Source organism: Aplidium turbinatum, chromosome 3 (assembly GCF_918807975.1).
Source record: "Aplidium turbinatum chromosome 3, kaAplTurb1.1, whole genome shotgun sequence".
Classification (NCBI taxonomy): domain Eukaryota; kingdom Metazoa; phylum Chordata; class Ascidiacea; order Aplousobranchia; family Polyclinidae; genus Aplidium; species Aplidium turbinatum.
The window spans coordinates 10,187,010-10,211,095 of NC_137474.1; the positions used below are offsets into that span (position 1 = coordinate 10,187,010).

Below are 24,086 nucleotides of genomic sequence, written 5' to 3' on the forward strand. Positions count from 1 at the left end.
AAGTAAGAGTTAAATATAGTGATTAACATTATCACAACGCTATTTTAAAATTAGCAAATTTTGTCTAATAACTACTGTTGCTCTATACTCTATTTTTCAGAATAACTTTCTTTACTTTGTTAAAGATTTATATTACTATAATTTAACATGACAATCAAGATCTACTTTCAAATCTCTTTGATGCTAAGTTTCGTGTTCATTGTAACACATTCAACAAACGTGGGTGAGTGTACGTCATATATTTACTTATGCTAACAATAAATTTGATTCTTTACAATTAAGTGTAATATATATCAGGTTCAGTTGTAGAAGTTCATGCTATTTATACAATTTTTTGTATCAGACTGAATTGTCAATTACTTTAGTCGCATGCCAACAACTCAGTTGGCCTATTTTCTTTACGAAACCTAGTTTTTCAATCTAAAAAATCAACCAGATGTAAATGAAGTTGCAGGATAAATAACTTAGATGTTTTTGAAATGATAATTGAAAGAGAAAGATTGTTTACTTCAACCAGGTAACGCATAAGTTTAATGCGCATCGCGTATAAAATAATAATTAAGTGTAACAATAGAGTAGACCTAAGTGTAACCATTAATTTTGATCAGATTGACCAATTGCAATAACTTTTTTTCATCATTTTATATCTCTTTTATCTAAATTACGACTTTGGTGAAAGGAAAATCTTCTTCATCAACTTTTAAATATTTTGTATTTTTGTAACTACTCAGCTTGCTTCTTCGGTCTTGTGAGGAGTTAATTCAATATCATAATGCTATCCAGACAGCAGAATCCGTCATTTTTGCATTGATGTAAAATTTCAATGTAAAAATGACGGATTTTGCTCTCTGGCTAACAATATGTTTTTTATTGCCGGTTAAAACGGGACATCGTGTTTTCACGTTGAAAAAAGGTAACGCGATTAGGATTGGGAAGTGAACTAGAATTCAGCAGTGTATCAATATTTGAAACATTTTTGCCGTGAGCGAATGACGTATTTTTTTGATACAACAATGTTGATAATAATAATGCTTGTTTTTCTATAGCGCTGGATCCATCGCAGAATGCGTTGCTCCTCAACGTTCACAATAAAGTTAATTTGAATGATGTTTGTTGTAAAAATGGTTTACTAATTTTAAATTAATTTTTAAATTTTTTTGTTAAATTGTTTTGAGAAGGCATTCGTTTGCAGTTGAGCGCAGTGAAAAAAATTAGAAGCTGTCTCCAAACGTTTTTTTAAAGTTTGGCTTTTGACTTCGTCACTGACAGGCTATGCCGATTGAAGTTAGATAATGTTTTGTTACAAAATGTTATTTTACGAATGATGGGTTACAGAATAGATTGTGATGCAATATGACTACTTGAATGACGTTTCACACAAATCTTAAACTAATAACATTTATTTTCGATTAAAAATAAACTCGTCTGAATATGCACGTAGCAACCGACGTAAAACTACGCGTTTTAATTTCCTTGTTTGTTCTATTTAAACAACAAAACAACATGACCCGGCAAAGCGTCATGGATTTTGCAAGACAGTAACTTTTCAAAATGCCGCAGTTGACGCAAAACGATGACTCATGGTGCAAACGTTCAATACTTTAGATCTTCAGCCAACTTTGCCCATATATGGAGGACGGTGTTTAACGGAAAGGAGAAACAGACTTCCGCTTTTTGAATCGACGTGGTACCCAACCTGTTCCTTGTTTGGAGCTTGGGCACCTGAGCAGTGTGACATATTTGGAGACTGCTGGTGTGTGGATACTCGCAATGGCCGACCGATCTTCCAGCGTATGCATGGCCGTGGTGAAGTAAATTGTTTCAACACATTAAGATGTAAGTTTCAATCCTGGTTTATTATCAATTAAATATTGAAGAAACAAATTAAATTATATCAACAAAGGTGACAATTTTGGCAACATTTCATCTCCTGTTTTCAAAGTTGAGTAGCATTGCTGATGGTCAGCAATAGATGAATGGTAAAAAGCAATAGCATTGGCTTAACTCTTATGGCGAGAGTAGAGTACATAAACTAAAAGCCTTGCTTTCAATCATACGATCCTGGTTTGACGTAAGTGCTGGTAGGTGATCCTCGTTGGGATAAGAGATGAAGAGAAAGTGGCTGAGCCATGGGAACTGGCCACTGTACTATCGTCAGTGTCAAAAGCATACTGTAATTTAATCTAGTGTAATTAAAACCTTCCCAGACAATCACTTTATTTGGTCCAGATCTTTACTGGATCGGGTAGGCTACGGATCTGGACTATGTGAAGTGGCTGTCTGGGTTATCTTCTGACCCCTCAATAGGCTACTTGGTATTAAGTGTTGGACCAACTTTTTCAAGGCTACAATGTACATTTCCAAGTTGTGATTCACAGATTGCAACCACGCTTTAAATGAAGAGTTTCGTTATTGTATCTCCCAATGTGATCGGAAATGTGACAGCAATTCAATCTGCTCCCAAACCTGCACATCATCACCACAAAGTACTGGGTGCAATAATGGCAACTGCTACAATCGATGTGCCTGTCCCCGTGGATGGCTAAGAAACGATCAAGGAGAGTGTGTTGAGCGCTGCCAAGTTCCAGGTTTGTGTCTCCTGTATCATACGTGCTTACATTTACGATAATCATTAAAGTTGTTTGGTCACTCAAGTTCTTTGCACAAACACCAGTCGCCTACGATGGTTCCATGTATATAAGCTGTGGGTCTTTTAGTCTTCGTCTGAGTTTATGTCACGATAATTCTAATTTGTTAAAGTTCTGGTTTCAATCTAGAATTCTTGCCACTTTGATTTGAAAACTTTTAATATAGCCTAAGCCACGTTTCTTTTAAAAAAAAAAGCGTTCAAAAACAACACAATGATAGGTTACTTTGTTTAGAATACAGCATGTGTCAATTCTTGAAAGTTTAATCTAAGCTAATCTTGCTTTTATGAACTTTTACAGAGTGCGTTGAGAAAACAATGGTTTACAGCAACTGTGCCAGCTGCACAGTTTCTTGTGAAGAGCGCCACAATCCCCCACCATGTTCATCAGTTTGTAAGCAGCGCTGCACATGCCCAGAAAACACATTTTTGCACCAGGGAAGTTGTGTTCCAGAATCGCAATGTCCAGCCATTTCGACAACTCCCTTAGTATCACAAAGTACTCCAAAAGCTTCAGGTAGGCACCGTAGGCTACAGTGATAATTTCTCAATGTAGAACTTAGAAGGATGCAAAAACAAGTGCGGCTCTGTGACCTTTGTAGCCTATGTTCCTCACAGATTTTTTAGAAATAGGCTGCTGTAGATCCGCTTTGTTTATCGCAGTTGACAGAAGAGGTTCGTCCATCCCGGATTGACCGATGGGCGTTATGCATGCAGTTTAACAGAGTTTTGTTGAGCGTCTTTACATTTTAAAGTGCAACGATTATGTATCAGCCCTGTGCGAAACTCATACAGACTTAATTTGTCGCATTATAAGAACAAGTCATTATGTAAAAAATGACCAGTGCCAAAAGAAATTACGAATAGGTTTATTGATAGGCTATCGGTCACGACAGTTAGGTAGCGGTTTTCTTACAGGATGTAACCACGTTTCACACCGCGCATTACCTTTAAAAGACCTTTTGTTATTCCTTTAGCTTATACCTTCCTAGTAAAGTAACATATACATAGCTGTTTCAGTTCATGAGACATTTCACTCGAACTGTTTGAGAAGCGAACCAGCTTTTATGTTTAGTTTTTTAACGCCAACATTTAGCTAATTATAAAGTAATTTACGCGACAAGAAACACGGACTAGTTTGAAGTTTAATATATCAAAAACGGCTGCGCTTCAAATCAACAAAATCGTAGAAACTAAATTGAAAAGTTTAATTTATTTTTAAAATGTCAGAAGACGCCACCGACGTCGACTACGCTTTGAGTGGCGAGCCTTGCAAAAATAGACACACCAAAGCTCCATGCAAGCTCATTTTTCATAGAAAAAACGTTTTTTGAACCACGCATTATTAGACAGAGACAGTCGCTTTAACAATCGACCACAAGTGCAAGTTTTAGAACTGACACTCTGCCAAAGTGAACCCTTTCACATCGCACAAGACTTGGTGTTAACTGGGACGATAATATTTTTAGAAAAAAAAATTAAACGGAAATGTTGTGATGCAACAGCGACTGTCTCATGCTTATAAACGTTTACAAGTATTTTGTCTGCCATAATCATACAACCACACTTGATTAATAATACATTTGAAAAATAAAATATTGTCATTGAAATATTATTAAGCCTTATTTGGAATAACAATAAAAATGCAGTTCTTCATTTTTAGGTTCTCAAAACGTTTAGCGTTGAAAATTGTCCGTGATATAATAAGTAGTTATTCTAATAATGAATTCAACCATTTAAGTAAGTTGGTAAATAAGTAACATGAGCTGATTCAGCTTAGTTATTGTAAAATATATTAAATCTACATTTTGCGTCATCTGAGATTGAAAATAAAACTTCGTCAATGTTAAGATGACAAAGTTTTCAAACCACCGATCCAGGGCAAAGCTTTTATTTTTCGTTTGAAACTGATCAAACAAAGTTACCTCAAAGTTAGTGCAAAATTATAACGTTAATTTAACTTGTGCTTTTTATTCGGTTGAGCTGTTGGAGTCTTGGCCCGAGAGTCTTTGAAAGACAATCTTTTACCCTTATATTGTGCAAAAGTATGTATCATAAAGTGCAAAAGTTGAATTTGTAAATGTGCACAGACTAAATACTTTAAATTACGGTTGATTCGAGGCATAGCACGTTTGAACAAAATCGTGGCCATGTATGTAATTTTTGCGTTGATTTAATGTTAGGAAACTCTAAAAGTTATTGTAAACAAGACAATTGCAGATTGGTTCAGTGAAATGTCATGTTTTGAAAGAGTTTACCACATTACAATCAGGTTGTAAGGTTAGAAAATATCGCATGTTAGGTGAACTGAGTGACCTTAGTTCAGTTCAGTTCAGTTTGTTTTTATTTCTGACTATGCAAACATAGCAGAAAACATAGTTCTAAAAAAAAATATGCCAAACATAGCAGAGGTCTAAAAAAGGTAGAAGCGACAAAACACGGACGTTATAACGTGCATGATACCAAAGCAGAACAGCCAGTTTAAAATCTAATTCTAATCTCTAATCCTAATCTCTTCAACGTAATGTAGTGCGATTTGCCAACCTTTCTCTTATGAAAGGGGACGCTTCACCGACCTACAGCCGTGGTAAACACAGTTGGCTACAAAATCAAACAATAAATTCAACCATCGTAAGTCAATTTTTTTTTTTTTTTTTTGTACAACGTTTTAAAACTGACAGACATTTCATTGGCTGACACACTCCGTTGTTTGTGATTACCATATTGCTGAAATGAATTAAATATTTTGAAAATTTAATGCTATTGATATAGCTTAAAATGACTAATTATTCACAAATACTGTAGCATCATCCTCTCTTCTTATACAAAATACTCGCCTTTCTTTTCAGCTTGCAACCCCAGCTTAAATGAAGAGTTTCGTGAGTGTGCGCCACCGTGCGACGCCACTTGCACAGAGCCATTCAAAGCTTGCAGTCAAAAGGAATCTTGCAATCAAAGATGCGCTTGCGCAAACGGGAACGTGAGAGACGTAAATGACGTTTGCGTCAATCGAAATCAATGCGTTCTTAAAAGAAGTGACAGTGAGTTATTTTTCTATCAATGTTTTGATTTTGTTTAGCTATGCCCTGCTATGGTAACAACTTACCGTCAAAGGAAATAACTTGGAAAGTGATTGTCCATGCTACTGTTCTTAAATCTACAACAGCAATCATTATCTAATGTTGTAAGCAGGGCCGGATTTAGCTGATGGGAGGCCCGGGGCACTTTTACATCGGGGGGCCCCCGTGCAAAAACCACCTCTACGTCTACAGTAGCATTAATCCAGCACTGCACAGCATTTTGCAGAAACTTTAAAAGCTGAAAGAAAAAAAAATGACACAAAATCACATTTTTTCCACGTAGGGGAGGCCTTCAAAAGTCGGGGGGCCCGGGGCACCTGCACCCTCTGCTCCCCTAAATCCGGGCCTGGTTGTAAGATTCTACAACTATGGTGAGAATGGTTTAAACTTCCAATACGCCTGCTTGATTTTTGCTTGCCTCAATAAAGAAATTTACTTGACTCACAATATTGAATTTAACTTTTAAAAAATAGATTACTTTCTTTAGGAAATGAACTGACCCCATGCCTGGCTCAACGACAACTTGGCTTGCCACGATTAGCCACTGAATGTGATGCAGCTGGACACTTCAACACAACTCAGTGTGGAAATGAAGAATGCTATTGCGTGAACAAATATAGCGGAGAGTTATTGGACGGAACAAGAATGCCAAAAAACAATTTTTTTTTGGATTGTGAATTTCTAGGGGGTAAGTAGGCTATTGCTCAGTTATTTTTGAAAAAGTTGCTTTTAACCAAGAAAGCATTTTAACAAAGGATCGGTTTTAGAACAAATTGTTTAGCCTTTCATATGAGAGTTACAAAACAAAAAAAAATATTATTTGCTTGAAAAACTTTTGTGACAAAAGCACCTTTTCACAGAATTTAACAAAGTGACACAAGCCAACAAAATGTCCGTATAATAACAATGGTTCAAATGTTTAGACTGCCCAAAGCACATGTCTTACTCGCCTTGCGCTGCAATGTGTCCTCCAACCTGCGACGACCCTATTCCAAAGTGCACACGCGGCTGTGCCTATGATTGCTTCTGCCCTAAAGGAATGGTGAGAACAAGCACGTCAAACTTAACTTGTGTTCCAATCCAAGATTGTCCAAGTAAGTTCAAAATAGAGCATCTGACATCGGCACCTGTTTACGCTTGATTGTATCTCTGATAATAATTTGTTTTACACCACTTGGGTGCAATATAGCGTAAATAAAAAGTGTCCGTAGTGAGCGATTTTCAGCCAACACTTTTTTATCTTTTGCTTTTTTCAGCCACTTGTCGCAATTTTCACCCAACCCGTTATTCTGGGCTGTGCTCTGTTGGATAGGATTATCTCTAATACTGAAGCTATTTATTGATCAAATGTAGAATTGTGTTTGAGACCAAATAGAGACTTAGAAGATAAAAAATCAACGAAGCCGATCTTTATGTTTCTTTTTAAGCGTATACGCCTAGTCTTGTTGTCGGCCCTACACGTATTTTGCCAAGACCCAGTCACGTGCTCAAAAAAGACATTGGAATTATCCACCAATGCCTTTACCGAGTAGTCTATCAATCTGTTCAGCCGTGTGGCATTATTGGCGTGAGGACAAAAATAAAAAATATGATTCTACTTTAAGATTTTTGTAAGGTCACCTGTTTCACAGAAAGATCACCAGAATAAAGGGAACTTCGGTGAAAAGTGTCAGTCATAAATCGTTATAGACACGTTTGAAAACAAGACTTAACAGATTGTACGAGCACAACACGAAGTTACAAAATGTCGGCATGTAGGATCAAGGGATTTGTTAATTAACACATGCGATAGCTAATGCGTTCTATAAAATACTATTCTTTGAGCACGGCATTACACCTTTTTGCAATTTAGTCTTCTAGGTAGGCTAGTTTTCTGTAAAAACTGACATTAAAGCGCAACTGAATAGACCCATTTTTGGTTGTTAAGATTTTATGGTGGCGATTTTCTCGAATTAAAAGTATCGATAAAACGTTTATTGCTGAATGTCTTTCTAGAACCGTACACTTGCAAATACATGCGTGACACAGCTGCTTTTGGAGAAACGGTGGCTTGCAATATAGAACGTGACTCTGTTTCTCATCAGTGCAACAGCTCAGGGGTGTGTTGGTGCTTGGATGAAAATGGCGCTAGCATCTCCGACACTGTGGCCCCCATAGAGTCTTTCAACAACGGAGCAACTTGTGACCGATTTAAAGGTAGGTTTTTGATTGCAATTCCAAAATGTGAAAACCATAGAGTAGGTTACAGCAGGCTAATATCATTTGTGACTGAAAAGTTGCTGATATTGAATACGAAAATAGGACTAGCCTACCATTCACCAATACCAAAATCAAATAATTTTATCGTTTTGTTTAATTTTGAAAAGGCAGTATTTAATTTTCTTTGTTTGATGATTTCTAGTTATGCCAACAATTGCATAGCGCTACGCCTGCGAATTTACGTGGTAGACTATTTCGTCCGTTCATGGTGATACATGATAGCCTACTTATTTTTACAGATTTGTTGTGCAATTCTACACTTGGAGAAGTGTTCAATCCTTGTTCAGCAAACTGTGATGCAACCTGCACTAGCCCAGTCATAAAATGCAGCTTGTCCACGAGTTGTGTTCCCAGATGCGCTTGTCCAACAAATTGGTTCAGGAACGACAATTTGAAATGTGTTCCCAAAGAAAACTGCCCAAAGGATGCCGCAACAAAAACTTTAAACAAAACGCCATCTCAAGACGCAGATAAACACAAAAACGCAACAAGACCAGGTAGGTTACTTTTAGTTAATAAGATATAAGAAAGCCTACGCTTAGGCTGCTATACGAAACAAAAATACTTTGAAAGAAGTCTACAGGCTAGCTATTGAAAAAACTGATGGACAAGCACTTTAGTTTAGTGGTTTATCGCATGGCTGCTGGAAACGAATGGTAGGCTATGCAGTCGCAATGAAACAAAATTGTATTAACAATATTTTTCATAATCTCACAGTCTCACAGAACCAAAGAAATTTAGCACATTAGGTCTAATTGAATTTTTTTTACTTTTGTTGCTACTCTCTATTTTTATTCGTGTTTTGCAATTAATATTCAGAAACGAACTGCGAAGGAGAAAGAAGTAAAAACGAAGTAGAGTCCCTTTTTGACACTTTCATACCAGAATGTGACGAAAATGGATTTTACGTGAGCAAGCAGTGCTACGGGTTCCTGAAGGAATGCTGGTGTGTGGATAAAATCTGGGGGTTTGAAATGGATGGAAGTAGACGCAATCAATATAAACCAGATTATAGTATTGACTGCGAAAAGTATAGGCCTAATGGTAAGTGCTGTAAGCTGTAGGTAATTTCAAGCAAAAATTAACAAAAGTAGGCTACACTTTTTGTAGGCTATGACTTTGGTGTGAGCTTGAAACTTAGCTGAAACAGCAATTCGACATTTTCTTTTCTTAAATAGAACAATCGTTTTAATCGTTAGCAAGCCTACGTTTTAAAACAGTGGTTCTTAACTTTTTTTGTTTTGGCGGCCCATGGCTACATGAAGATCTCCAGGTGGCCATGGGCGGCCCCATTACTGATGTCCTCGAAGTGGTCGTAGACCCCTAAATTTTTTTTTATCTGAAATGCTACTATAATATCCCCTAGAAACAATGTTTCAGAAGCGACACGCTTAGAAGAGTTTGTTGAACTCGCAACGCGCTTACGACGATTGATGACATTGACAAAGCTATGTTATGACTCATGAATTATATGTTGGCACACTAAACCAAAAATCAGTGATTTACAGTATATATAAATGTTTTTTCTATAACTGCTATCGAAAGTTAATAAAATATTTGCGACGTTTACAACGAATTCCTACCTATTTTCATGTGCAATTAATAATTTGTTGTAATCACAGTCATGGCAAAACTGTGAGAGCTGATAGGCTAACGTTCGGATTATTAAACTGAGCATTGATCAACAATCTGTTGTCTCAAAAGAATTAAGTTGAACAATTGAATGTAGCCTACATAGCCTTATAAAAGTACCGTATGTAACTTAAATGAATCTTTTTTTAGTTGGGAAGCCGAACCTTTGTGCGCAGCATCAGGGCGTCGCGATTCACAGTTTGAGAATCATTGTACGCCTAATACACAATAAAGCACAACCCATTTTCTAATGTCGCGATTTTTCAAATTAAAATACTTTCGTGGATCCCGGTTGAGAACTACTGTTTTAAATTAGTTTTTGAAGCAAAAATTACAAATAATTACAAAAATACAGTTTTAAAGAATGATAGGCTAAATTGGTTTAGGCCACAGGACAGAATACTAAACTGGCTCAAGATTAGCCTATTAGTCTTGATGAAGTAGGTTTTTTGCTACCAAGATGAGCCTAGCGTTTGGCTTCCAGTTCCAGTCCAGATGCTATTATAGCGACGTCCACGCTTAGGCCTATTTACATGATCTTTTACCAATCAGGTTTGGCATTTTAGAAAAAAGAAATCGCTTGATTGATTTTGAAACATAGCCTAAGCAAAAAACATTTTTTCTCTAACAAAAAGTGAAACGGCTTTTGGTTGGTTTTGAATGTTTATCCTCGTAGCCTATTGACAAAGCTTTTGATGGGTTATTCCTGACTAGTTTCGCATAGCCTACTTGTAGAGGCTTTTGACGCAGGGCCGGTTACCGAGATTGGCAGAGTGAAGTTTCTGATTGTTGTCGGGAAATTATTCCATCTACTAGCTGCTGCTGAATGAAGAGCAGTCCTAAAGTGTGTCACTCAAGTGCACAACTTGAGAACCCAACCAGCGCCGCTTGATCTTGAGTCGGGCGCAACCACTGAGCTAACGGGCTTTGTTTATGAAACTTGCTAGACAAGGATGTCTACTTTCTTGTGAAACTATCAAAGGAAATTTATAGCTGTTAATGTATTTGCAGTTCTTCCTCCTGCACCAAAACTTGAATCCGAAGCTTCTTCGGTATTCCCACCAGTGCCTGGATCTTACAAGCCCGATATTTTCCCTCAGTTTCCTCTATTAGTCGAAGGAGGATCCCCTTCCGAGGAAAATTTACAGATAGAATTTTTTAGAACAGGTAAATAAAAAGGCCTAGGTTACTGGAAATAGTAGGCAAGGCTATTTGTGTTTCTGAAATGGTGTATAGGCTAATGCTCCGAAAAAACCCCTAAAAAAAGTCTAATTCCAAGCGACTTAGCTTACTGGCTTCAAAATAAAGTATCGGATTAACATCTGTGCCCAATTGTCTAAAAGCTCTACCTGGCATTTTTGTCCTTCTCTGCACTTTCTTACCACCTTCCCTGGAACCTTTGATAAGGTTGCATATGTTTCAGTTACTTCGTATGACGAAAGGTAAGCTCGATTTTGCCCTTTTGCTGTTTCGAACGGTCGACCAACTAGGTTTTTTCCCTTTGTCCACTAAGTTTTTACACAAATAAAAGGCTAGGAAAATGCAAAATACTTTAACATTTAAATCAAAACATTTAAAAGGTTTAATATTTAAATTAGGTTTTCAATATACCTAATTTTGGTGGAAGTTTAAGTTTACGTTCTAAGACCATAAATTTTCTTCAAAGGAGCTTGTGAACTTGCAAGAAATAGAATAACATCGTCACGGCAGCCAGACAATTCTATCCCGCAATGCGACAGCGAGGGATGGTATGAGAGACGTCAATGCGATGACAACCACTGCTGGTGTGTAGAGAAAACAAGTGGAGAAGAAATAGAAGGCAGCAGGGTGTCATTAAACGATCGAAGAAGTCGAAAAAAATTGGACTGTGAAAATCACTCAACCGATGAGCTTGTTCTTAAATAAGTAATTTTTCCCAATGTTTTGGTACGTCTTAATCAAGCTTTTACGTAGACCTAAAATGTGAATTTTGTGTCAGCTATGTTTTGTAGTTGGGTTCACTTAAAGGATCCCCAGTAATGTGAAATAGCTTTCGTGTATGAATTAGTTTAAAGTAGCCAAACACTATGTGTTAAATGAAGATCTTACCTCCTTGCCGTAAATACATGAACAGTGAATGCTTGTTTACATACTTATGTTCATTACCGTACCCATTTTGTGTAACGAACATGGAGTTAGTTATTCAGTAATAAACAAGATGCGAAATAAAGGTGGTTTTGAGCATATTGATTGATTGAATCTTTATCCTCGGACTGGGAAAGCTTCTTGCAGAGCTTATTCCTGGCAGTTTCGCATACTTGTAGAGGCTTTGAATCACTGACGCAGGTCCGGTCACCGAGATTGACAGAGTGAAGTTTCCGATTGTTGCCGGGGAAATGTTCCATCCATTAGATGCCGCTGAATGGAGAGCAGTCCTTAACGTGCTTAACCCTTAACGTGCTTAACCTACAGGTAAAAGACAAACAGCTTGAACAGGCTGAAACAGTTTGATTCAAGAAATTTATTATTAACAAATCTAACAGCGACGCAGCAAATTACAATAACACAATTAACACTTTAATATTTCAGCAATATAATGTGAGCTTATAACATCTTTAAACCCGCATTGCCCTAAATCAACGACATTTTTCTTTGCAATCCCAGTAAGGCATTTCGGAACAAGAGTATTGCATAGTTTACCACGTGCAGGCAGTATAAATCCGTGAATCATATAGAAATTAACGCACATTATTGCAGGCGTTTATTAGAAAGCTCGGGCTACACTGCATAGTGTATAGGCTTTAATTCACTATAGTACGCTTTAGTGTATAAAACAGATCAAAATTACTGGCATCGTCAACCATTTGGTTTAAAGAGAACCTACGAATTAAGCAACAGAAGGTAAAAATATAGAATGGTGCAGTAACCTTGGAACTCAATTGTAAAGTTCTTTGTGTTTTTGTAACGGTAGGCTGAGCTGAACTACCAAAGATCTGAGTAAAAAAGTTCTCAGCTTTTTGGTTAGTCTGTGGATTTTGTTCATTCATATCGTCAGTATTTGCGACATACAAATATATTTTACCAGTTCTGCCTCTTGATCAAGCCAGACGTACTCAGTGACGAAACAAAATAAATAACGTTGAATATCATTAATATCTGATGGTAGCCTAACCCTTGAGTCATCAAAACAACGCAGAAGGGTGTAAAATGCAAAAATATCCAGAAAAGCATTTTTTGGATGAAATTGATCAATGAAAATTGTTCAACATAATGTTAAATTAAAAAACTACAGTTTACAAAATTAGAAAGGAATAATTAAAATCTAAAATAATTTAAAACAAAATCAGTTCAAAACTGTCAACTTCATAATTCCAACAAGTGATGACACAATCCCGAGGAACCCGACGGCTGCGTTGCTGAGCTTCCCTGACCATAAGCGACCGCCAGGAAGCCAGTGAATGGCTAGACCAAGGTTTGCGATACTTTCAACGACATTGAAATATTCCTTCTTCTGCATGTGACGGATTTCCTTCACCTCAACGCTCTCGGAATATAAGGACGGTGATCTAACCAAATAAGTTTTGAAAACAAGTTAAGCCAGCATAGAACACGAGCAGAAGCAGGGTTGCCATTTATGCGTACCAAACAACAAAGAAAAATAAATGGTTTAATAGGTGTGTCAAGTTATTTTTTGTACTTAGAAGGTTTAGCCACAGTTTCATTTAAAAATTTGTTGCTAATGGAAACAGCGTTAATGATTTTTTATAAAGTTAAATTATGGCAAAAGTTATACCTTGAGTACAAAGCAAAGCCATGGTGAATTGTGATGTCCCTGAATATGCCAATAAAGTACAAAATCAACTTGATCTCTTATATTTATAAAACAAACCAAAATCGTTTTTCAAAAGCACAGTATTTCTGCTATTAAGGAATAAAGTATTAACTTAAAGCTATATTTTACAATATAATAATCGCTGTGCCATCACTTAAAACACATCACACTCCAACAAAAAAGTGAACTGTAGATATGAGTTAATATAAAAGTAAACATGCTTTTAAAAGTCAACATCAGAACACATTTTAGCATTAAAAACTGTATAGCGTAAAACAGCATGACTCACATTTTTGATGCAATCCCTGCCATACGTCTATGCAATTTCATCAGCCTCCACAGACAGCTGAAATATAACTCTGGATAACTTTCATGTTAAGTGAAAATTTTTTCATACTTTGACAGCAATTTATGCATATGAAGTTGTCTATGGTACCATAGTGCTGAACTACAACATGTGTAGTTCTGGCTAAGCCTTTTATAAATGTAAAAAAGATTTACAAACTATAATTTGAAGGATTTACCTATTGTATGAGAGTGGGTTAAATGTTTTCACAAACTTGTCCAGCAAACTCTTTTTTAAGTTACAGTACAATCAATTGTCTGCACATGCACACCTGATGGCAGTCTGAAAACTTTTGTTTGTTCCTCGCCTATGCCACCAATCATCGACATTATCATACATGTTTAAAGCCAGATGCTTTAAACAAAATTATACCAAAAATTCTACGCTTGTTTGTCGAATAGTAATATGACGTCACAAGAGTCAGATTATAAGCGTTTGTCCGCGAGTTACCGCACAAGTTGTGTGGTATCGGAGTCACTTTAAGTTTTTAATCGCACGCTGGTTGAGTGATTCCATCTACGACGGCAAAAACACTGCCGTCGCCAAATCAACACACCTTAGATTGCTGCGACAATTGCCGTATGCTTTAATGTTTAATCAAACGAAATTTTATGCGCTTTTTCATCGCGTGTCACACGGCGGTAGCCCAGAGCATCACGCAAGCTATTTTATGCGCTGACAATGCTCTTGTGAACTGTAAAAAGTTTGCCACCTTATGAATACTGGCTTAATTGTTACGCAAATGTTATTCTTTCATCGAATGCTTATTGTTTACTGGTGTCGTTGCGAATATAAATCATCGTGAAAGAAGATACAGTTAAAAAGTGGAATTTACCTGCTATAGATTATCAAACAGAAGGAAAAGTTAGTGTGGTATTTTGCAAAATTTGTAAAGAATTTTATGGCGGAAACAAATCGGAATTAGAAAAGCTACGGGGTCAAGTTAAAAAAGTAATACGAAATTAGATAAACGGTTCTTCGGCAGAAAAGAAAAATAATGCTTCTGATCATATGGCATTGCGCGTTCATGAACGGGCAGTTTTGCGTCTTCAAGTATTCCAGTGACGATGCGACAGCTTCATCCTCCCATACAGCGTCTTATGATTCCGATTCTGACAGCTAGTTCTTTATCAAACAGACTCGTGTTTGCTCGCAGTATCTCAATTGTGCCGAAACTATGTTAGGGTAAACGTAAATCGAGGCAATTATCTCGCAGTGAGATGTTAATTTGTTACCGATACCTGGTTGAACAATTAACATTATTTTATGATAATTCAAAGTCGCTAGATGTCGAATTAATGTAAAACAAACGTAAATTTCTTCTTGGGCATTGTTACGCAGACAGCAAAATTCGTTATTTTTGCATTGACTTCACGTCTGTAGACGTTGAATCAATGTAAAAATGATGATTTTTGCTGTCTGGGTACGCAATGTAACCCGCCAGGAAAATTAAATAGATTTGTGCTGACTCGAACGTTGAATCAACCCAAAATTAACTTACTTTTCCCCCTGAGTTATTTAACGTAACAGCGTGCGTATCGCTACTTTTGGTACATCACTACAAATCAAACAGTGCGATCGTGACTCGTGATAGACTACTCTAGTGTATTTTTCGCTTCTCGTTTTTTCGATTCAATGTCTGCAGACGTTGAATCAATGTAAAAACGACAGGTTTTGCCAGCTGGGTTGTGTGCTTTTGTGAACGCAAATGCAAAATCGCCCATTACGCAATCACAGAAACCCTTTTCAGGCCTCGAAATTTGTATTTTTTTCCGGCAGTCAAGCATGTCCTATCGGACTGGCCCTTTCAGCGGACATTTATTATCTCAACCGGACATATTTTTTACATGTAGATTTTGCACAAAATCACACTACAGTATTGTGTAGTCGTGTTTGTAGAAGAAGATTTTCTACAACAGAATAACTCTGCAATGGTTGATGGCTTAATTAACCGACCCTAAAGTATACTGGAACAGATTGCTTGCAAATCAATCAGTGCGTTAATGACAGTCGTGTAATGATGCAATAAGCACAATTGAACACAACAATCCAAATTTCCTTATTACAAAAGCAACTACGATCACTTATTCCGTGGTTTTCGCGTTATAGAATCGTTGTGCCAAGCGATTACTGCCGGCGCGGGTTGTAAATCTCCATGTCAGGACCGTCCAGACAAATGCGTATTAGTGACTCAAGTCAATAGTGTTAGCCCTCAATAGTGTTAGTGTTAACTAACACAATAGTGTTAGTCTAACAACCTCCCTTCTGTGCAGAAATTCTATCTCTATCAGTATCAGCGTGAATAAGGTCGCCACATTCGCCTAAGCACGTGCGGACTGCGGAACCCAGCTGAGACTTGCTTCTCTGTGACGTTTCTTTTTAACAAACGATCAATGTAACGCAATAATCCTGCCGAAAAGTTCAGACAACTTTATTTCAAGGCACCATTGCAAGGCGTTGAAATGATGTAAAAATGGCTACTTTTGCCATCAGCTCGTTAACCACGCCACTCTAATGTGATCTTTAAAGCAATTGCCTGTACTATGAGGCTACGTTTACATGATGGGCGAAATGAAAATGACCGAAATCTCAAAGCGGCGTGAAAAAGGTTTTGTTCACATGCCATCTCATTGCGGCGGCTTTTGGTTTCGGGCGAAAGGAATACAGCCTCTACGCATGAGTGATTTTCGTGCCTGTAACTAGGCTACTGAGTACGCTGAAAATAAAGCTGGTTCTTCTACCAAAAAAAGAACAACATAGATTCTACAATAAAACATGCAATTCCAAAGGGAAAGGGTACATTAACCACTACTGAAATACCACAAGTATTTTCAAAATTCTTTTGGGTCAATAGACTGACATCACAAGTTCAGAGCCAATAATTTACTTGTGTTCTTCAAGAATGGACTAGCTTAATTTATTGGTTAATTTGCTATTTAGCCTACTACTAGAGCACCAGTCCATTGCATGTCTCAAATGATTACAGATGACATTGACAATAAGTCTTTGTACTCAGTCTAAAAAACTGCCAACGTTCTAGACTAGTCCCAGTTGAAAATGTAGGCTATATCATGCAGATGGCTGGTTCTAAAGCGCAACCGACATTCTAAACCAGTGGAAAAGTTTTATTATTATGACTTCAAAAACAAAACTATTTTATTTATGATATATTCAAGTTCTTTTTACGTGTTACACTACAAATTACTACACTACCAGTTAACTGACTATAATCAAACTACTAGGGCTAATTTCATTGCTAGGATCTCATTGAGGCATGTTTACATAGCCGCAACCACTTGATATCGGTTTCATTTCTGTCAAAACTACCGATGTGAAATCCAGACCGCCATGAATCTCACTTCGGTCGCCGCGTGTTAACAGATTACGCGTCCACCAAACGAACCGAAATGGAAATCTTTCATTTCGGGCGCAATGAAACGTTATGTAAACGTAGCCTTATTGTTTCAGCTCCGTATTTGTTCGCGATAAGGTTTTTAAACAAACAATTGTAACAATTCAAATTTAAAATATATTTTTGCTGCATTAGCTCTATTTTTGTCAAGAATTTTGCGGCGGTCATTTATGACCGACCAATGAGTCGGCTTCGGCAGACATTCAAGGTCATTCCGGAGGTCATGTCCACCATGACCGCCGGAATTTCGAGGCCTGCCTTTTAGTGGATGGAAGTCAAGTTGCAACCGTGTTTATCTGTCTACTATTCCTTATTCACATTGCAAAACATTTCTGCAAGCTTGGAACAACAAGTGCATAAGTCAGACATAAATACAAACTTGCAAACACGTTGACAATTAAAATAGCCTACTTCGGTTATTTTATCTATAAAAGAAACCCGTTGTGTCGAATAGCACAAAACGTGTGTGGCGAAATGTTTGATGCCAGGCGTTGGAACTTCGATCAAAGCATTCTCCCGCAGTGTTCAAAATGGCGGCGCTGGCGCCTTGGGAGTTTCTCGTGTGAAGCGTCACATTTAGACCTTGCTTTGAAGTACCTGGCGCAAGAAAGTTTACGTAAGTCAGCACTCTTATGATTGCATCACGTGATGCCCCTCCCCCCAGATTGTTCCTCGACCTGACGACGTTTAGTCCTCTTTCAGTTTTTTTTTACCTTTTTATTTTCGTTTTTTTTGTAAGGCACGGCGTTTGTCGAATAGTGATGGCGCGTGTCGAGTGACCTCGTCACCGAAAAAGGCAAAAATCGCAGCCCTGTATGAGTTGTTATCAAATTCTAATAAATAATTGTTGGCAACTGCTCAACATAAATGTGACAAAATGTTGCAGTGAAACAGTCATAGCTGTTATTACTATTTGAAGCAGTTACCTCAATATGTTGATAGTAAGAGAAGATATCCAAGTCAGTAAACTAGCAAACCACCAAGGTGCAGCAGAGACAGATATCAAACCTTTTTCAGCCGCCCAGGCAATGTGTTCAATTGGAAAGAATAGCTGATTCACAGCATTGCTCAAAAGACTGAATATTCGCTGAATAATATCCCTTTCCTAAATCAAAAGAAGTAATCTGTAGATAATTGTTTGTGTATGTGTACAATTGTACATTCTACAGCTATAAACTTTATGGATCAACAATAAGCTCAGAAAACATTTTTTAAGTTTATTAAAACGTTCTTGTTCTGCACCATACTAAAATAGTATAAAATAAACTTAATAAAGGTTATACAAATTATACATAAGTTATATCACACTTACTTATCCAATACAGAAACAGTTTTCATACTTACATGCTTTCCAAAGCCATATTTTAAAGTCATTGCCAACATAGAAAGATCATCAAATAAGCGTAAGATTGTTCGACAAGAACTGATTTCAGACATTACTTTCATAAGTTTGTCAGACATATCTTCAGATTTGGCAAGTCCACTCCCCATACACGCCGCAAAACAAGCTGTTCTCATAATTTTGTCACGACCTCGATAAGATTCAAGTAATGTAACAGCACTTTTGAGGGAAGATGCAGACATAATAAAGTTTGAAGTTTTGAAATTTTCTAAATTAAAAGTTTTTCAAAGACTAAGAAAATATAAAGATGCTGTGTTTTAGTTAATAAACAAACAAAATAATGTAAAAAGTAAAGGTTCCAATTCCATATAATACTTCAATCCAAGCATCAGGGGATGATAAAATAAAGTTCTCATTACACTAAGCCTTTGACAATATTAATGAGAATAAGGTAACCAGTTCCTTACTCTCAGCTGCCTTTCCTTCAGCAACTAAGTCAACCCAATTTATTACACTCTGGGTAGAGGTGAGCAGTGTTTTTCAATAACCAGCTTAAACCGGGAGTAAAGCGAACACCATATCAGCTGCACAATTCCACCGCCAGCGAAAAATAGTGTAGAATAGACAAATGATTTCCTGCACTACTTGCCAGCATGCTGAGTTTCCTGATACCTATCTTACTGTTAAAAAAACGGTAAAAATTTCTAAATAACTTGGTCATAAGCCTGAGGTTGAGTAAAACCATAGATGTAAATCATCTATTGTAAAATTAAAACTAGGAGGATTGCAAAATAGCAATAAACCTTGCAAGTTGCAAAGTGAATGTATCGGTGTTGCCATGTGCTGTCAAAGACCAACATTAATTTAATTATTTTTGGATTGCGAAACAAGCGATATTGTAAAAATATTAAAATAAAATACCAAGCAAATCCAACAAACAAAACGAACAAAAGGAAAAGATGTCAAAACTAAAAGGGTTTGAGACGTGCATGCCATAAAAATCTAAGGTGTATGTGACGATGAAAACAATTCCGCAATACAACCAATTTTTTTTTCAATTGGAACCAAACAGGTAAGGTTTTAACTATTTTTTTATTCTATAAAAAAAACGTAAAAGTCAACACCAAAAAATAAAGTTCATGAAGTTTGTTGATGTATTCTTGGAAATTTTCATATGTCAAGCCAATTTAGAGCATGACAATCAAAAGCGGCTTCGTTTCGTCTGAAAAAAAAATTGAAAATGATTTAATTAACTTGTCCTTTACACAAAAACCTATAATTAAATAAGCAAAAATGAAAACAATGTCTTCATCAGGACTCAGGAGTCTATTAGGTTCTCTTCATCAGGAGTCTATTCGGACACAGTACCAACAAATGACTGCACAAATAGTCTATTCCAACACAGTACAAAAAATCAAAGTTTCTATAAACTTGCTACCACAAAACATGCAACGCAAAATAATTTGTTTTTTCTCAAGGTTTTATCAATAGGTGACCAAAATTCTCAAAAATAGGTCTCAAAAATATGAGAATATATGAACAATTATGCTGTGAATTTTATTGAATTTAAATCACATAAATATTCGTATAATAAAATTAAATTGATTTTAATCAAAGGCAACTTTTTATCAAAAGAGTGGTTTTGGTTTTACAATCTTTTTTGGGCCGAACTTTCCTCCTTCTCTAACTATTGGCAACTGCACTCTGATTTTTCCAAGAACCTTCTTTGAGATTTCAGTATTCCGATTCCGAATTGTGAAAAAGTTTCCAATTTGGTAACACTGTTATTATCTCGTAAACAGGGGTTCCATTTCCAAAAATCTTACAAGGTTGATGATATCCACAATAATTTTGCTATATTGTTTTGTGAGGAAGCTTTTATGCAATACATAAAATATAACGTTATTTTAGGCTTTTAGAGTATTTCAGACAAATGCGTCTGTGCGTTTTGAGAATGCTTATTCTGACCTAAACCTAACATTATATGGCTACAGTAGGCTACAGAGCTTCAGAAAATTGCAATAATTACGGTAGGCTATTCGTTTTTGTCTTGATTAGATTACAGATTTGCATGAACTTCGTTTTTCAGTTGCATATAACTTGCGCCTGGGCTAAAATATAATTGTCTCATCCCTTAGAGATTTATTAAGTTTTTGCAAAGTGTACAGTGGTTGGGCTTGCAGGTTATCAGCATGGAGCAGGAAAGTTTTAAACCAACTGAAATACAATTGATTGACAAGCTTAGTAAATGGGATGGAGATAAAAACTGCTTAGCTCCGCTAAGTGCAGCACAAAAGGATAGCTTTTTAGACTTGGCATCAATTGCTTCAAATCGAGCCATGCCAATTGAGGTAAGAGCTGACAAGCTACGGAATGGTACCGTACAGTATAATGTTTTGAATTGTAAATGTTTTAAAATAATCTTAAATATATGAATTGTGAACTAAATGCATATTTGTTATCTGTCAGTTGCTGCAACAGATAGAGTGTTTGACCAGTAGACACTTTTAAATAGAGGTAGGGGATAAAGTGTGACCTTCTCAGATTTTGCTCTGTCCGCATTTTTTGGAAAGTATTTGTGATAACTATCAACAATATGCAAAAATTTTTGAAAAGTATTTATTTTTCATCAGTAGACACAATTTTTAAAATTTTGACCATATTTGTGAGAAAAAACGTAAATTTCGGCTTTCTGCGTGTTTTGATGAATTCATAATTAGGAGTGTAGGTCCTCTAAGTCTACATAGCTACATGCACATTATTATGTTACGTTCCACTTGAACCACTTTATTCTTCCGCACATCCCTAATTTTACTTTGACCTTAGTTGACCCCTAGAGCAGAGGCATGACCTTTCGTTTCGTGACCTTTAAAATAGTGAAAATTCCTACATTTATGAAGAACTAGTTATAAAGTTGAGTTAGCCCAGGGGTCCGCAAATAGTGGGTCGCAACCTAAATTTGGGTCACGAGACCATCCACGGTGGGTCACAAAACAGTTTGAATTTACTATCAATATAACTTGTATAACAAAAATAAATACAATCATACACTCTTTGATGTGCTGAGTTTCGTAGAAAAAAAATGTATATGTACTTTCGATTGTAGTAGCCTACAGTAGCCCTCGCTTATTAAGCCTACGGTTATAAAGTCTAAAAGACACTTTGAGCCAGGACATGAAAACTCTCTCAGCTTATCCCCAGAACTGGCGACTGAAACACAGCAAAACCAAAACTGTGGCAGAAGCTTTCCACCTACACAATCGGGAAGTTGATCGTGAGCTACATGTTCAAAACAATGGAAAACCTCTGTCTTTCTGTCCCGAACGAAAATATCTTGAGAGGGATACTGGACAGATCACTCACATACCACCACCATTTGGTGTCACTGCGCAAGAAACTGACATCCGGCGCTGCGCTACTCAAGCGCCTGGAAGGCTCCATCTGGGGGCGAGGGCTGACACTTTGCGTACAGTAGCCTTAGCTCTTGTCTACTCTTCAGCAGAGCACTGTGCAGCTGTTTGGTGCCGCAGTGCTCACTGCCAAAAAAAGCGCCCTGCGCACAGTGACTAGATCTCTGCGTCTCACACCCTTGGATAATCTCCCCATTCTCGCTGGCATCCAACTTGCCGAGCTTCGTCGCGAAGAAGCCACTTTGTCTCTCGGCCGACAGGCACTGGAGCCTAACATCTTCTCCACCACAACCAGACGATTTCTGCTCCCCCAAACGAGCACCCTTGTCGAATGAAATCCTGACATCCATTCGTGGCAGCCGCTCAACTACTGATCAACGAAGCTGGTGAACAAGACATCTATGCAACTATTTGGGTAATGGACAGACCATAAATGGAATTCTGAATGGAAGTCAAATAGCCTACCACCACACTTCATCCGTTTATCTCCGAAGCCAACATATGCCACATCGGCCTGACACTACAAAAACAGACCTGGGTGGGCTTCAACTGTCTTCATACGGGCGTCGGGCTTTTCCGCTCAACCATGCAACAATGGGGAATGGCCTATTCCTCCTCCTGTGAATGTGTTGCCGAGGAACACACCACAGACCACATCATCAATGACTGTACCATCTTCAAGCCATCAAACGGAGTGCAAGGTCTGCGCGTCATGGATGATGAAACCAAAGACTGGCTGCTCTCTAGTAGCCTTCCAGTGTAGTCTGGGAACATCGTGAATCTGGGGTGGTAAAAGGATAGACCCTCGGCCCCAGAAGCTCACACGATGACGGTTAGTAGGTCCACCGGCTTATTTAGCCCAATTTGGTCCATTCCGGAATTACTGAAGGTATAGGAGTGGTAGAAAATTGTCTCCCGCTTAATAAGCCCGAAATCGTCCAGTTCCGATGTGGGCTTAATAAGCAGACGACCGTATTGAATTTGATATTAAATTGCAAAATATTTTCTTCAAAATTTTATGCTTCTAAAACGTTTGGGTCGCGAAGGCTTCGAACGATTGTTTTTTGGGTTGCGCCAAAAAGTATTTGCGGACCCCTGAGTTAGCCTAGTTAACAAAGCAATCACCTTTACTTATTGATGATGACTGAAAAACTGAATCTAGTTTTTGTGTTAGGTGATAAGTTGCCATTTTTATCGGAAACCGTTATTGCAATATTATCTTATGCACCTGGTGGATCTCCAAAAAAAGATAAAGAAACGAAGCTTCAGAGAGAAGCGATCAATGCATATGTCGTATCAAAAATTAAAAACGCATTTTTATCTTTGAACTTAAAATAAAAAAGATAAAAATGCACTTGAATTTAATGTGTATATTCTAAAAGTGACTTTTTTCCAGGCTCCGTGCATGCAAGTGTGAGTTTCATGCTACGGTACCCAGATTCCTGCTACTGAAGTGTGAAACTCACATTTCCGTACAAGGAGTCTGCTACCAAACTGTGAAACTGTAACTATGGTACCCAAAAACTGTTATGCAGGATGTGCAGGGTGTGTTTTCACACTTTGGGTAAAGGAATCGGGCATGCAACCGCCGTTTTCACATTTGCCCCCCCTCGAAAGTTTTGTTACCGAACTTCCATTTTCTAGCTTCAATTCCAGGAAAAAAATGGTCATGGTCATACATCCGAGAACCGAAGCTTGGAAACTAGACCGGCGTACCCGATTTCTTTGAAAATTGAGGCTGCTATATATTTTGAGTTGTTGGTGTGAGTTAATTGTATTGTATACTGTATATCATTGAAATTTAGCGTGATTTTTCGTTTCGCAAATTTGATGAAGATAATCTTACGAATGATGTCTACTGATGTGTATTTGACGGATTTTATTATTTTTTGAAGTTTTGAGGTCGTACAACCAAACTGTTTCCAAAAAGGTTGGACACTGATGTTTTTGACACTACCCCCAAAAAAATGTGTTGTATCCCCTACCTCTATTTTAAAGATATATACAACAATTTTCTTTATGCAGCAGTTGACTGCAGTCGTTGTGACCCTTCTAGCATTCAGATGGAGAATTGATTCTTGCTTTGAACTTTGTTTAGTAATTAAGGATAAAAAAGGTAGCTGTGGAAATCGAATGCACATCATGAA

The 24,086-nt window shown here is 37.3% G+C and overlaps 3 protein-coding genes across 3 annotated transcripts in view; 2 read left to right on the forward strand and 1 right to left on the reverse strand.

Moving 5' to 3' along the window:
• Window positions 1–1,580: 1,580 nt before the first annotated feature.
• LOC145766529 (uncharacterized) lies at window positions 1,581–10,724 on the forward strand (the record flags this gene model as incomplete). Its single annotated transcript, XM_082578254.1, has 10 exons — window positions 1,581–1,836; window positions 2,379–2,588; window positions 2,949–3,164; window positions 5,497–5,688; window positions 6,215–6,415; window positions 6,651–6,821; window positions 7,723–7,923; window positions 8,226–8,483; window positions 8,806–9,030; window positions 10,630–10,724. Coding segments are annotated over exons 1-10 (2,025 nt in total), but the record flags the coding sequence as incomplete, so codon positions are not given.
• A 1,393-nt stretch (window positions 10,725–12,117) lies between these two features.
• On the reverse strand, window positions 12,118–18,813 carry LOC145767181 (peroxisomal membrane protein 11C-like). The gene is made up of 4 exons (XM_082578953.1): window positions 18,532–18,813; window positions 18,114–18,292; window positions 13,719–13,775; window positions 12,118–13,163 (listed from the first exon to the last, which is right to left on the reverse strand). Exons 1-4 carry the CDS (start codon window positions 18,769–18,771, stop codon window positions 12,941–12,943), a joined length of 699 nt encoding a protein of 232 aa, XP_082435079.1. The 5' UTR covers window positions 18,772–18,813; the 3' UTR covers window positions 12,118–12,940.
• A 1,812-nt stretch (window positions 18,814–20,625) lies between these two features.
• Window positions 20,626–24,086, forward strand: part of LOC145767012 (conserved oligomeric Golgi complex subunit 3-like) — a 37,640-nt gene continuing 34,179 nt past the window's right edge. Inside the window, exon 1 of the mRNA XM_082578743.1 lies at window positions 20,626–20,880. Coding sequence (XP_082434869.1) covers window positions 20,722–20,880 — 159 coding nt within the window. The 5' untranslated portion in view covers window positions 20,626–20,721. The remainder of the gene's footprint in view (window positions 20,881–24,086) is intronic.

Excerpts from the sequence above, each read along its gene's own strand:
- LOC145767181 (XM_082578953.1), bottom strand. The coding sequence starts at position 18,771 with ATGTCTGCATCTTCCCTCAAAAGTGCTGTTACATTACTTGAATCTTAT. Across the intron at positions 13,776-18,113 it reads CTTACTATCAACATATTGAG|CTGTCTGTGGAGGCTGATGA; the intron begins GTAACTGCTTCA and ends GTTATATTTCAG. Across the intron at positions 13,164-13,718 it reads GCAGGGATTGCATCAAAAAT|ATCACCGTCCTTATATTCCG; the intron begins GTGAGTCATGCT and ends TTATTTGGTTAG.